At 39.3% G+C, this 14,872-nt stretch overlaps 1 protein-coding gene across 7 annotated transcripts in view; it reads right to left on the reverse strand.

Annotated features, from left to right (window-relative positions):
* Window positions 1–500: 500 nt before the first annotated feature.
* The window catches only part of UIMC1 (ubiquitin interaction motif containing 1), a 138,743-nt gene continuing 124,371 nt past the window's right edge, over window positions 501–14,872 (reverse strand). For 6 of the 7 annotated variants that reach the window (XM_073802823.1, XM_073802825.1, XM_073802824.1 and 3 more), the window contains 5 exons: window positions 6,355–6,439; window positions 4,079–4,250; window positions 2,629–2,692; window positions 1,507–1,549; window positions 501–987 (listed from right to left, as the gene is read on the reverse strand). In XM_073802823.1, the coding sequence (XP_073658924.1) occupies window positions 777–987; window positions 1,507–1,549; window positions 2,629–2,692; window positions 4,079–4,250; window positions 6,355–6,439 (575 nt within the window). In that variant the 3' untranslated portion in view covers window positions 501–776. The remainder of the gene's footprint in view (window positions 988–1,506; window positions 1,550–2,628; window positions 2,693–4,078; window positions 4,251–6,354; window positions 6,440–14,872) is intronic. The other variant, XM_073802826.1, reaches the window with a different exon arrangement.

The raw sequence follows: 14,872 nt of genomic DNA on the forward strand, positions 1-14,872 counted from the left end.
AATAGAAGTTATTTCCTGTTGCTGCTATGACCTCTGATGGCAAGAGAACCAATCTCAGTTTTAGCAGATAAATATACAAGGCATCCCCACTGGTTAATCTAGGAAGAAAAAGTAATTGTATAGGAACTAATAACTTAGAGTTCACTTACAAACTCCTGGCAAGAATTGTCAGACATATCCCTCAAAGGTCCTATGCTCTGGCTGAGAATTCTTAACTGGGTGAGGCAGCAAGATGAGATGACAAGTCACTGAATGTTAAGGACAGCAGGAACAGAAGTAGAATTCAATGCCCTGGCATCTTCCAGAATGATGTCAGAGAAAGTCAAGAGTAACCACACAGTGTTCAGAACTGTGCACTACACATTTTGTGAATATAGGCAGTATGTCAGAGACCAGTAATGGAATTCATTCCGAAACATGCAATTTATGAGTCTGAGAACTAGCTCCATAATTAAAATATCCCTCCCCTAAGCCCAGAGAAAAAAAGGAAAATCTCCATCTTATTGAAATAAAATTTCATACAAACATAGATAAATATATTTAAATTTTCTTTTTAACCACAAGTGAATTCAAACAGACTGTTATAAAACAGAATACTACACACAGTTGTCTGTATAGCTTATAGAAAACATAAAAACCAGAACACTGAGTGGGTGCTGGTGCTAGAAACTGCAGGGCCAAAACCTGCATAACAATGAACTGGAGACCACTAAGGCTTAATGAACATGGCCCACCCCTATTGCTAATGGTTTTGTCAACCTTTAGACCCTAGAAATTCAGGATTTCCTCCTTCTTCCTCTGCCTGCTTTGGTCCGTGTCCGGCTACTTGACCCGACGGTAAGCTGCTTTTTAAAGTCCACTAAGCAATCTGTGGTTTCTGAAATAGAAACAAAAGACTTGATGGGAGACTCATTTAAGTCGAGATGTGCAGGGGAACTCTGTATCTCTCTGCTGCAACCTGCCTCTTCTACCCCTGGTGAAGGCACCCTAGAGAGAAGGAGAAAAAAATCAGAATTCAATATACACCTACTAATAAGCACTAAGTATGTGTACCAGGGGTATTTACATATACTATTATTTCATGTAATCTTTAGAATAATCCAATCAGATAAGTACTATCATTTCCCTTTCACAGATGAGGACACTGGGTAAATCATATACCCAAAGCCACACAGTTGGGTAGTAAAGAAATGAGGATTCAGACCCAAATTCCCAAGCTGCTTGAATTTTAAGTCAGAAGACAAGGGTTGGGTGGGGATAGAGAGGCAAAGAGGAGTAAGACAGCTTTTCCTCTGCTTGTTCTGACACCATGAATGAACTTGAGGTAGTTATCCAATTCTCAGCCCAGATATATGGCAGGCACAGAGTTATACAGAGAGCAGTCACACAGTTCCACAGTTTTCTACTTCAACAGTCTGAATATCACACTATACACAGAACATAGGACCAGGGCTGTACTTTTCTAGAACTGCTGTCAGCCACACTTCAATGCACACCCCAATTCACCTGAAGGCTCCTGTCTCTGAAAACTTGGTCTTTATCTCTGCATCTGTGATAGGACAGAAAAAGTAATAATGTTGTTAGTGGTGGTGTAATCATAACACTTTTCACTGATCGTGTGCTTCCTATGTTCTGGGCACTGCTCTTCATCAGGCTTATCCAGGTAGCTCAGATCCCCAATCCCCAGACCAATGGAATGTGAGCATTAGCATCCAACAGGCTTACCTGCAAAAGTACAGAGGTAAACACTTTTGAATGAATAACCACTGAATAAATCTACTTCAAATCTGGACTTGAGGAACAAGGAGTTGCCAAGGGAAATCTGCTACCTGAAGAGATTCACAACCTGCTGACCTAAAGGCAGCAGGCTATGGGGCTCAGAGAGGCTGCCTTTTTATAGTCATCAGAAGGCACAACAGATTTGCTTGTTCGGAATGAACTATTAGAACTAGATGGGAAGCAAATCTCACCAGACCTAAGCAAAAGTTCCTCTTCCACCTACATCTAGTAAATTTATCAATAGCAACTATTAACAACAACAACAGTAATAATAGCAGCCAACATTTATCAAGAGCCTACTTATGTCAGGGAATATGTGTGGAGCTTTACTAGATATAATCCTTTCAATCTATGAAGTTGGTATTACTAACTCTATGCAATGCTCTTAAACAATCCACTCTACTCCTCCTTAAATATTAGGCACAGAGACAGAATTACTTCCTACAGTCCCTCAGGAGCAGAGGTTGAGACACTATGCTAAAGGTAACATGAATGATGCACAAAACATTAGGAGATGACAGTAATGACTAGTTTTCAATGCCTATTCCTTTAGGAGGTACTTAGGACTTGTACCACATTCCACTCTGATTTGGAAATGTTTTTTCCCCAGTTCAAAAGGCAAGTAGAAAGTTCAAGCTTTATAGAGGCTGAAACAAAATACATGATAAATAAGACAGAGTATTTCATCTTCCTTAGGGAGAGATGACCTAGACCAAGTCTCAAAGGCTGGCTGACTGGGTCAAATGTGCAACCACATAACTCTAGCAAAAAGTCAGGGGAGTTGGTAGGGGCTATTTTTACTAGAAGGCCTCAGAAAGAAGCTCAGAAAACTGGTCCTGGGATCCTCACCTGTAGTCTTGTACTCAGACTGTTCCAAGAGACTAAGGAGTCGGCCTTCACTGAAGCCTTTTTCCTGTGACAGAGAAAAATAGATGAAAGGGTTACACAGAGTCTAAAATACAACTTCCTTAGCCCAGATCACACCTATCTCCAGGAGAGAAGAGGTGTAGGGGTACAGCTGTAGGAAAGTCTTTTGCTTTCTAATAAACGAGGGTACACAGTAAAAAAGCAAATATGATTAAAAGAATACGTCTTTATGCCAAGAATATATCTAAGAATGGATACCAGAGTCAAGGCAAATTATTCCACCAAGATCGTATTAGAGAACAGTAACCTTTGACCTATGATAGATTTGGAGAGGTTTAAAATAGAAAATAACAGTTTCAAATTAGCTTCTAGAGGCAGCGATGACAGAGAAAAAACTAGCTTTATGGTATAAGCACATACCCATAAGCCCTAACTCCAAATTACCACCTAAACATCACCCCATTCATATAAGGAAAAGATAATTTCCCCTGATTCTTCATACTTTTCTTCATATTCTTTTTTCATCATGACAGATAATGGCTTCTCCATCTTAGTGTTCAGTGACTGCTATGTCAGTAAGCCTTGGACATGGAGCTGCTGCTTTATCTTTGATCTCTAAGCCAAGACTTGCTCTTCCTGATCTCTAATCACAAAGCCCAGAAAGCACATCTTCCCAGTGACCAGGACCACATCCTACAGTTTCCTAATAAGGCTAGGCACATGAGGTGTTCAACAGAGTTGACTGTATGTTCCTGGCAGTGGGTATACAACTGGATATACTTTCTGGAAAGTAATCTGGCAGTATGTTTCAAGAGATTTTAATGTTTATACCCATTGCCCTAAGAGCTCCACTTCAGGAAATCTATTCTAAGGAAATAATCAGTGGTACAAAGACTGATTAATGTTTTAAACACAGCGTTATAATACAGAAGAACTGGAAAACAATCTGAATGTCCAATAATATGAGAACGGTTAATTGACTGTGTGATACAAACATTAAGAGTAATTTAAAAAACAGTTTAAAAATAAACCCAGGAAGGTGTTTATGTTACAATTGTAAGTGTATATATACATATGCACATACAAGTATACGTATGTACACATATGTGTATATGTACATATATAATATGGTGTCAATTACATTAAAATGCATTAAAAAAAGACTAGAAAAAAATAGGCCAAAATACTAGAAGATGTCATCTTTGAGTAACTAACTTATGGATGATAATTTCGCTATTGTTCATACTTTTTTTTGAACTTCCCATATTTTCTACAATGAGTATATATTACTTTTTAATTAAAAGAAAAAATAATTTTAAAAAGCACAAATCCTATTTCAAGATAAACAGAAGAAGAAGGAAGGAGGGAGGAAAAAAGCCCAGACAGAACTGTGGAGGGTTAGGTAACCTTTCCTAAAACACTCCACACATACCTTTGGGTTCCTCAGCCGTTGTGGACGCTTCCCCTCCACAGCTGAGCATACTCTATCACTCTCTTCAGGCCCATCTCCTTGGTCACCTCTTGCAAGCTGGAGACAGGACTCTACATGACACTGATACTCTCTGAACGGGACTAGGGATTTACAGAGATAACACTTCTCATTCCTAGCCAATCAGAAGAAAGAGAGAAAAGGCAGTTTTAAGATTTGCTTTTGCCTCTGTGCTCCTAGATACGTCTCAAATTGTGTTTTTATGTCTTAAAGTTATTCTGTGAAGAAGACATGTCAACCAAAGCAGATTCGCTCAGCAGGATCGCCAATAAAACTAACCCAATGCCAATCAAAAGGACTGAGTGATTAGTGGTTTTCCCTGGCTGTTTCTCTTACCCTGCTGTTGTGGCAGTGGGATGATAATGAAATCAGCTCTTCTAACTATCTCAAACAATGCTAATTGCTCTCCAGACTTCAGTCAAACTCTTCTCAAATTAAGTGTAATCGTTTTCTTCAAAGAGAAGTTAAAATTTAGACAGAAAAGGGAACACCAAGAGCATTAAATCAAAATGACATTTTTACCACGGTAGATGAACTTGTCTGATTAGTGTATCAAGTCCGTCTATATGCTGACTTCCTTAATTCTACAACCTGCAACATCCACTAGGAAGTTACTAAAATCATGTGGTTCTGCCAGAGGCTTTTGCACAACTTCATATATACAGTTATTTTTATCTTTTTATAATCGTAGAGTTTGTGGAAAGAGGAAATTGTGTCCCTGAGGTAAGGTTTATTAGGCATCAGCAAAAATGGAATCACTGGAGACAAAGGAAGAAAATGAACATTTATGAAGTATTTTCTCTGTGGTGAGAACTGGTACAAGGCCCTTTAAACACAATTTCTCAATTAATTGGTGGGTCCTATTAGGAAGGTACTATTCTCCTCGAAGTCCTATAGCTAATAACTGTCAGAAGCCAGGTCTGCCTGACTCATAAAATCATCTTAGTTTTAAGAAGCTAAAGAAAACTTTCCAAAGCTTCTCCTTCTGGTTGTTGCTATTCGGTTACTACAGAAAGATTTAGATTGCCTTTATGGAAAAATTTCTCTGGGAGGGTCTTTAAAATAGGAGAAATAAGTCTCTCAAGTAATTAATCATTAGAGAGAATACAAGTAAAACTCTGACTTATGAGAAAAGCTACACTAGTGTACCTTTCAAGGTTTATTAATTAATGTAAAAAGCATTTATTAACCCCCTACTACATGAGAGACGGCAGCACTGTAAAAGAAGCATAAGTTTTTGAGTCAGGTAGACTTTGCCAGTTCTGGCCACATGATCTTAACCAGTTACGTATAATTTCTCTTCAGTTTCTATATTTATTTCTAAAAAAGAAAGAATACTACCTTATCAGCTATTGTGATAGCTACAAAGTAAATAAACCACCCAGCACAGCGGCTGGCACATAATATTAAGAGCTCAACAAACAGGTATTATTGTTATTGCTGTCTCACACACATTTTATTAGATGCCGGGGATATAAACATGAATGAAGGCAAGTATCTGCCTTCAAGTAACTCACAGAATAGCCACGGAGACAGAAATGTCAAAAACGAAAGGAAAAAATTTACTGCAATAGTGTGATGAATACAGTCCTAGAAAAATGACTGCATGACAGAAGGATTCCAAAAGGAGCAAGTGGAGCTCTGCTCAACTCGATTAGGGAAGGCAGCCATGAAATTTAGGATCTAAGATAAGATCTGTGTTTCAAAGATAAATGTTTCTAATGACTAACTGCCCTAATGTATTGTTGGTGATGTCTTTACTTTCAGGAGGCAGCACTTATACCTGACCCACCCCTTGCCCCTGCCTCCCTTTGTAATGAATGTGCTTTCTTAGTCAAGCTGCAACCCACAACCCAAGGAAGTCTTCAATATTGCCCAACTTCTTGCAACTCAACTTCTGTACCATTACATTGCAAAATAGCACACTGCTTCCCCAAAGCACCAAACACCAATATGCAAATTCAAAGAAAACAGAAAGCTAAGAGCAATGTGGAAGTGGAGGGAGTGGCAGGGTCTTTTCAGAGTAACAAAAAGGGATACAGAGGCCACCCACTTATGCTGACATAAACTGGGAATATGAAAAAGAAATACAGGCATTAAAGCAACAAAGTGATTGCCAGGCCGAAGAAACCCAGGGTAAGAGAGAAATTGGTCTCTTATTCGGTCTAAGTGATGGTATGTGTTAATAAGCAAGAGCTCCGTAAACACAGTATACCTACTTGTCAATGTCTAGGGAAATCTGAGCAGCTGTCCCACTGTCACTCTTGCTCTTTCTCTTAGTCTCTTTTTGTCTCCGAGTCAACACTTTCAACAACAAAAAAAAGAAACAAAACAAAAAAGAAAAACTGTTAGTTGGCAGTAGACTCTAAATATAAAAGACAAAATGTACTTGAAGAAGAAAAGTTTAAAATCCTATTCCACTGGGAGAGGTGACTGTCTGGGAAACCTCTGCCTTTCTAGTACAGAGAATATTACTTGCATAATATGGACTGAAACTGCCAGCAGCAAGATATTCCCATATTTGCTAATGAGATCTATTTTTCCTCTACTTGCCATTAGATCTAAAAATCTAGTCCACACCAAGAAAGGTTTTTGTGTACTATCCTAACTTGCAGCACTAGGGGGAAGGATTTATACTTTCCCATTGAAAACTCTGTCTTTGTGACACATATACTCCAATAAGATGCTTTATGATATATAGCAATGACAGCTAAATCTGAGTGCCCACATTAGCTCCACTCTTTACAAAACTGAAAAGTGTTCCATTTACAAGTGAGAAAATGAGAGCTCAGAACAGTTAACACAACCAGTCTTTTCCACTACAATAGGACCACCTCCTAATTCTAGTGGGTATAGACAACTTTAGTCCAAGAGGCATACAAATACTTTTCTCATAGCAAAAGGTGTCTGTTTATCAAATCATACTCTCTTAAAGGGTCTTGGAAGTTAATTAACCAACTGTTTTCCAGTCTTCATTCCTTGCAGTTAACAAGAAGAACTGTGACCATCTCACTTCAAATATTGCCTTTGTCCCTCCTGACACTTGACATCCCCATGACAAAGAATTTAGAAAGCTTATCAGTTCACAAAATAATTTAGGTTGTGAAGCATTTACCTAGACCAGGGGTTAGCAAAATTTTTCTGTACAGGACCAGGTAGTAAATATTTTAGGCTTGGAAGGCGATATGTCACATCGCCTTAACTGTCATAACTACTCAACTCTGCATTATAGCAGGAAGGCAGCCATAGGCAACATTATAAATAACTGGGTGTGGTATGTTCCAATAAAACTTTATAAAATCAGATGTCTAACTACATTTGACTCCTGGCTGGCCATAGTTTACCTATCCTTCTAGTCCAACCTCCCACTCATATAAATGCCTCTATAAGCAACCCTGACAAGTGATTAAACAGTCTCAACTATATCCATTCACTGAGGAGAATTCACTTCCTCCTAGGTAAACCCATTCTACCGCTACACAACAATTCTGGCTTAATCTGCATTTACTGGGGGCTGTATGAATAAGTTTACCCCCTTTTCCACAAGTCAGCTCTTTGAACACTTAACAAGCTACATTACAATCTTGGTTTTACTCAGTTGTCTGACCCACTAAAATGTAACCACCTTCAAAACAGGTACTATATCTAGTCATTAAGCCAATCACTAATAAGACTTGGACTGCAGAACCTTTGAGGGCCTAGGGTAGCTCTAATCCTTTTAATGATCCTCTGGAGATGGGTATTATTATTCTGCCCTATTTTAAACGTATGAAAACAAACTCAAAGGAATTGACTTTGCCAAGCTATCACAACTAGTCAGAAGAACCCAGAACAGTCTAGATCTGTCTGATTCCTATACCCATGTTTTACCTTCCTAGTTAATCTCCTCTACATACACCCCAATTTGTCAGTCTTCTATGTGTGGCACCTCAAAATGGACCCAATATTCCAACAAGCAGTCTGACCAGTAAAGAGAACACAAGAACCACAAGCTGCTTTGTCTGGACTCATATTCTACTAATTCAGCCAAGGCTGTGTTTACTTTATTGACAATCCTGGTATTCTACTGGCTTAAACTGAGCGTAAAGGCAATTAAGATCTATCCCCTATCCTTCCAAATCATCTTCAAAAATGTTATCAAGACAGGTCTCCTAATTCTTTACTTGGGTAACTAAGTTGTTGGGTATGTTTCCCCTCTAACAGGACTTTATATTTATCCCTATTCTTTTCAGTTGAACATTCCAGTCAGTTGAGATCATGTGAAGTCTTGATTCTGTCATCTGATGTTATTAGCTCTCCCAGCTTTGTGTCATCTGCATATATTACAAGCATGCTTTCTACATGTTCATCCAAGTCACTGGGGAAAAATGACTGTTAAAGATATGGCCAAGGACACAGAAAACTGTGGCATGTTACCAGAGAAGCCTGTCTTCCCCTAGTCCAAATTTCCTTTAAATACTTAATCAAGCAAGTATTTATTGATAATCTTCAATGTGTAAGTTTGGGGAGATATAGGAAATTATGAGGCATGGTTCTTGCTCTTAAGGAGCTTACAATTTACTAAGGGAGACAGCACATACATTCAAATAACTATAATACAAGGTGTAAAGAGATACACATAATAAAACATGATCATACACAGAAGCAACTATTAATAATGTCTTATCTCTAGGGAGGATGACAGGGACACCTGGGGACTGGAAGAGGAGGCAGGCATATTTTTCACTATATAGTTTTCCGTACTACTGAATTAAAAATTAAAAGGGCGGGCTTCCCTGGTGGCGCAGTGGTTGAGAGTCCGCCTGCCGATGCAGGGGACACGGGTTTGTGCCCCGGTCCGGGAAGATCCCACATGCCACGGACCGGCTGGGCCCGTGAGCCATGGCGCGTACGGAGCCTGTGCTCCGCAACGGGAGAGGTCACAACAGTGAGAGCCCCGCGTATCACACACACACACACACAAAATTAAAAGGCCTAGTATTTACCTGAAGAAAATAAAACGCTAATTCGAAAAGATGTATGTGCCACAAGTTCATTGCAGCATTATTTACAATAGCCAAGATATGGAAGCAACCTAAGTATCCATCAACAGATGAATGGATAAAGAAGAGGTGATATATATATATCACTGTTTTCCAGTTTTGCCTAAGGGAACACAGCTAGTCGAGTCCTAGCCTGGAGACCATTTTGTCCAACTCTAAAGTTGGTGCACATTATTCCACTGTGTGCCACTGCTTCTTTGTATCTTAACAGTGCCAAACCAAGTCCTAAGTGCAGTTCCTTAGGGCGTTTTCCATCCAGTGGTATATAAAGGCCTGAGTTAATGGTCGTAGGTTTATAGGTGGCTCTCTCAGCTCTCAGTGATGTTCCTCCTTTCTGTTTTGCATACCTTGCCCAGGTAGTTGCTTTCCTGGTAGTTGTCTTCAGACTCCATCGTTCCCTTTTGAAATCTTTGCTATATATATACACACACACACACACACACACACACACACACACACACACACACACACAATGGAATATTACTCAGGCATAAAAAAAAGAAATCTTGCCATTTGCAACAACATAGATGGACCTAGAGAGTATTATACAAAGTGAAATAAGTCAGACAAAGACAAATACTATATGATTTCACTTATATGTGGAATATAAAAAGTGAAACAAATGAACAAACATAACAAAACAGAAAGAGTTGTAAATACAGAAAACAAACAGGTAGTTGCCAGGGAGGTGGGGGGTGGCGGCTGTGGGGGGAGGAGAGAGATAGGTGAGGGAAATTAAGAAGCACAAACTTCCAGTTAAAAAATAAATGAATCACGGGTATGAAAAAAAAAAATTCAAAGGGAGAAAAAGAGATCAGGTTACAGCAAGGCCTTAGGCACAAGTTAGAGTAGATGATCTATTTCTAAGGTTCCCTCCAACCCAGAGATTTTATAAATAAAAATAAAGTACTGCAGGAGAAAAACATCCTGGACATAGTTGTATAACCACCTTCAAAATCCACCTCCTATTCTATCAGCCAGCCCACATTTCTCCATCTTATGTACAAGGAATTTATGAGAGATTTTATCAAGTGCCGTGCTGAAATCAATTCTTAAAATGTTTGCATCTCTGATTACAGAAACCTCTAAGGTTTTTTTTTTTCCCTCTCTCTCTCTTTCTATTTATTACCCATCGTGACTACCAAGGATTTTTCCCAAAAGAAATACTTGGAAACCACTCCACAAACAGGGCTGGAAAAGGAATTAATTGCTTATAGCACTTTATATATACCTCTGCACCTAGCACATTTCTGTTATTTGTTTATATGTCAGTCTCCTTTCTACATCACACAACCTTCTGAATTCAGAGATTCTGGGTTTTGTCTTGATCTCTTCACCATCCCCAGCAGAGTCTAGCATAGATTAGATGCTAATAAATACTTGTCAATTTAAATCATAGCAATGGATTCACAGGAAAAAGGGGCTCTTGTTTTATGAGAACCTTCTCTGTGCCAGGGACTTAAAAAACATAATCTCAATCCTTACAATGGTCCTGGCAAGGCATATATCGCTAACTCTATTTTATAGATGATGAAATAAACTGACAAAGATCACAAAGCTAAAATAACAAAGAAACATGGCACCAGAAGTGCAATATGAGCTTTACTTTAAAGTAATATATGTTCTTCTATAAGAGCAGGCTGCTCTCCTGGGAAATAAGAGGGTAAAGGGAAAGAGAAAAAGAGGGTAAGAGGGAAGAGAGAAAGTGATAAGTGCTAAGTGGGCAGGTGGAAAAGAGACTTGGCAGATGGCTGAGACTTATATGCTAATTCTATTATTAAATGTTATGATCAGAGCAGACTGGACTGGCCCCTGCAGCTACATTTTTCCTTTAAAAACTATTGCCCCTACAAAGAAGAAAGGTGTAAGTTGCTCTAAAGGAGTCTGCTACTCTGGTTTATGAGTGTTGAGAGAGCCATTTTAACTAAGCTGCAGGCAGAGAATTTAGTATGAAACTTAAATCCAAAAACTTAGTTGCTGGTGACAACAGCCAAAGATTTCAAAAGGGAACGATGGAGTCTGAAGACAACTACCAGGAAAGCAACTACCTGGGCAAGGTATGCAAAACAGAAAGGAGGAACATCACTGAGAGCTGAGAGAGCCACCTATAAACCTACGACCATTAACTCAGGCCTTTATATACCACTGGATGGAAAACGCCCTAAGGAACTGCACTTAGGACTTGGTTTGGCACTGTTAAGATACAAAGAAGCAGTGGCACACAGTGGAATAATGTGCACCAACTTTAGAGTTGGACAAAATGGTCTCCAGGCTAGGACTCGACTAGCTGTGTTCCCTTAGGCAAGTTAATTAAGCTCTCTGAGTATCAGGTGACTTACCCACAAAATGACATGATAATAGCATCTATCTTCATGGGTTCTGGTAAGGATCACATCAAATAATCCAAATAAGTTGTAAGAGTGTTCAGCCCACAGAAAGCACTCAGATTATCATTAGTTGTTTATTATTATGTAATTCTCATTATTAGTCTTCCAAATTTATTTCTTAGTCTTAGCCAAAGATTTAAGCCCATCTTTAGAACATACCTACCAGCCTATCTATAATTTGCGTTAGGTCTTAGTCTTAAGTGGTTCCCATACTAATTTGTACAGACAAAATGAACAATAACCAAAGCATTACAGAACAATTACCAATACTATGTAAACATCAGCACACACTTATTTCCAAAACCCTAAGCAGACAAGCAATCAAAAATAAAAACATATGGCCTTGAACTGTAAACAGTGAAGACAAAGGCTCCCTGAGTTAAGTGAAAATTATATATACAAAGAAAAGAGATTTGGAAGCATGACAGTGGTTACTCTCAGTTTGTCTCCCTTAACCTCAAAACCACATCAGCAGAAAATAATGGGAGGCCACAGAGTTGTTTACGTTCCTGCTAAAACCGCCAATCCTCCAGCTTAGCACTTTCTCAGTGGGATGTTAGGGGAAAAAGGGAAGGCCTGCTCCACCTGCATGTTGTCTGCCTCAATGCTGCCAGCCTTCCCTATGAGAGTAGTCCCAACAAAAAGGCTATCAACAGAACTAACCATTATCTACCATTCTGACACACGTGGCTGTTTAAATTTAAAACTTAATTAGAATTAAATGTAATTTATTTATTTTTCTTTTTTTAATAAATTTATTTTATTCTTGGCTGCATCGGATCTTCATTGCTGCACGTGGGCTTTCTCTACTTGTGGTGAGCATGGGCTACTCTTCATTGCGGTGCACGGGCTTCTCACTGAGGTGGCTTCTCTTGTTGCGGAGCATGGGCTCTAGGTGCACAGGCTTCAGTAGTTGTGGCTTACGGGTCTACAGTGCAGGCTCAGTAGTTGTGGCACATAGGCTTAGCTGCTCCGTGGCATGTGGGATCTTCCCGGACCAGGGCTCGAACCCGTGTCCCCTGCATTGGCAGGTGGATTGTTAACCACTGCACCACCAGGGAAGCCCCCTAAATGTAATTTAAAATTCAGGTCTTCATCACATGAAGTATACATTTCAAGCGTTCAATAGCCACATGTGACTAGTGGCTACCATGTTTGAGTCTACTAATAAAGAACATTTCTGTCACTGCAGACAGTTCCACTGACTAGCACTGCGGAGATAAACATGACTAATTCTATCTTGCCTTAAATCTGTTTACCTTGGACACCCCCAAGAAATTCAAGCTTCCCATAGCTTCTCTCACCACCTAGATTCTCATCCCACGACTCTAATCCGTCATCTGGGGGCACTTTTCTAGTATGACTCAGTCTCCCTCTCCTGCTCTCAAAATGACTCTGCCCTCTGGAATTAGGGTCAGTGATCAAAAAAATCCTCAATATTCTTAACCCTCTCTGTGGAAGTTCTTTCATCTTCTTGCTCGAACTGAAAGATGGCTGTCCTCTGAGCATACTGCTTCTCCTTGTACCTTCTCAGGTACTGGCTGTTTCTTTTTCCTTACAACACAATACCACTGACCTGGAGGTGGGGTAAATATCCTCTTACTCCTCATTGTTGCTTCCAGACTACTGGAAAACCTGGTTTGAAGCACAAACCATTCTGCTACGCCTGCTGCTCCACCTTGAAGAAGTCATCTACTATCCTCCTGGTCACCCACCCCACCCCCTTTCCTGGCCATTCGTTGAAACTTTTAACATATCACTTGCTGTCTTTCTTTTTGCCAGTCTTGCCATCATTCTTGGTGATTTTAATATGTACATATTAGACTGAAGAATATGAAAGTTGCAGTTTCTGTAGTTCAACCTAAGCTATGATTCATTCAGTATCTGTCCTCTCACTTCCTTTACCTTTTTGCTATCAGCTCCCATGGATCATACCATCTCAGCCTTTCTCAAGTGGGATTTCTGAGAGAGAAGTAAGCCTAATGTCCTCAGGCATCCATTGTATGTAATGCATTAAACTCTGTCCTCCGCATCTAGAATAGTATCAACCAGTTATGTACCATCCTCGGGAGAAGTAAGGAAAACATTCGATTCATTTTCTGTGTTCTGTGGTTCCAGTGAGGAACCCTGACTGAGCCTGTCAATAATAATCATGCCACTTCCAACATCACCACCACCTATCTTTTCCAACTCACTCCTTCTAATACCCTAACTCCAATAATCCTTCAGTCCCACTAGGATGTCTAATTCCAGGCTATCACCTTTTCACTGTCCATCATCCTGTCATGTCCTCACTTTCCTTCTTACCTAACTTAGATCTCATGGTTATTCTACCAACCATTCCCCTGAATATTTTCTCAACTTATTTCTAATTTCTATTGTACTCCCTAGCAAAACCCAAATTTGGTTAAATCCAATTCTCCACCTATTATGTGCCCCTACCTAAGCAGCACAATAGTGCTGACGGTGCTCACAATATATTTAAGACCAAAAACCTCAAGCGGCCCCTCAATACAGCCTAGCAATCCTAATATGTCTCCATAGTCAGTTTATTGTTCTACTCTCCCAGAGACTGTTTCACATCTTCTCTGCTATCTTCAAACTTTCAATATCCATCCTGACTCTGCTGTCACTATTCTTTTTTGTTTCAATATAATACCTTTATTGAGATAAAGTTACATATTATATAATTCACTGAATTACAGTTCATGGCTTTTAGTTTATTCTTAGTATATTCACAGAGTTGTGCAACTATCACCACTACCAATTTTATAACATTTTCATTAACTAAAAAAGAAACAGGTTCCCATTAGCAGTCATTCTCCTTTTCCCCCCAGGATCCCAGCCCTAGGCAACCACTAATCTGCTTTCTGTTTCTATGTGTTTGCCTATTCTGGGCGTGTCTTATAAATGGAATCATACAATATGTGGGCTTTTGTGACTGACTTCTTTCACTTAACATATGTTTTCATCTATATCATAGCATGTGACAGTACTTCATTCCTTTTTTTCTCATAGCAGCTGCACCATTTTACATTCCCACCAACAGTGTACCTGGGTTCCAATTTCTCCACATTTTTACCAACATTTGTTATTTTCATTTTTTTAATAGCCATTCTAGTGGGGATGAAGTGGTATCTCATAGTTTTGACTCACATTTCCTTAATGATTAACTATGTTGATCATCTTTTCATGTGCTTGCTGACAATTTGTATATATTCTTAGAGAAAACGTCTATGCAAGTGTTTTGTTTTAACTGAGTCCTTTTTGTTGTTGAGTGGTAGGAATTTTGTATATGTTCTGAAATC

This window comes from Tursiops truncatus, chromosome 3 (assembly GCF_011762595.2).
Source record: "Tursiops truncatus isolate mTurTru1 chromosome 3, mTurTru1.mat.Y, whole genome shotgun sequence".
Taxonomy (NCBI): domain Eukaryota; kingdom Metazoa; phylum Chordata; class Mammalia; order Artiodactyla; family Delphinidae; genus Tursiops; species Tursiops truncatus.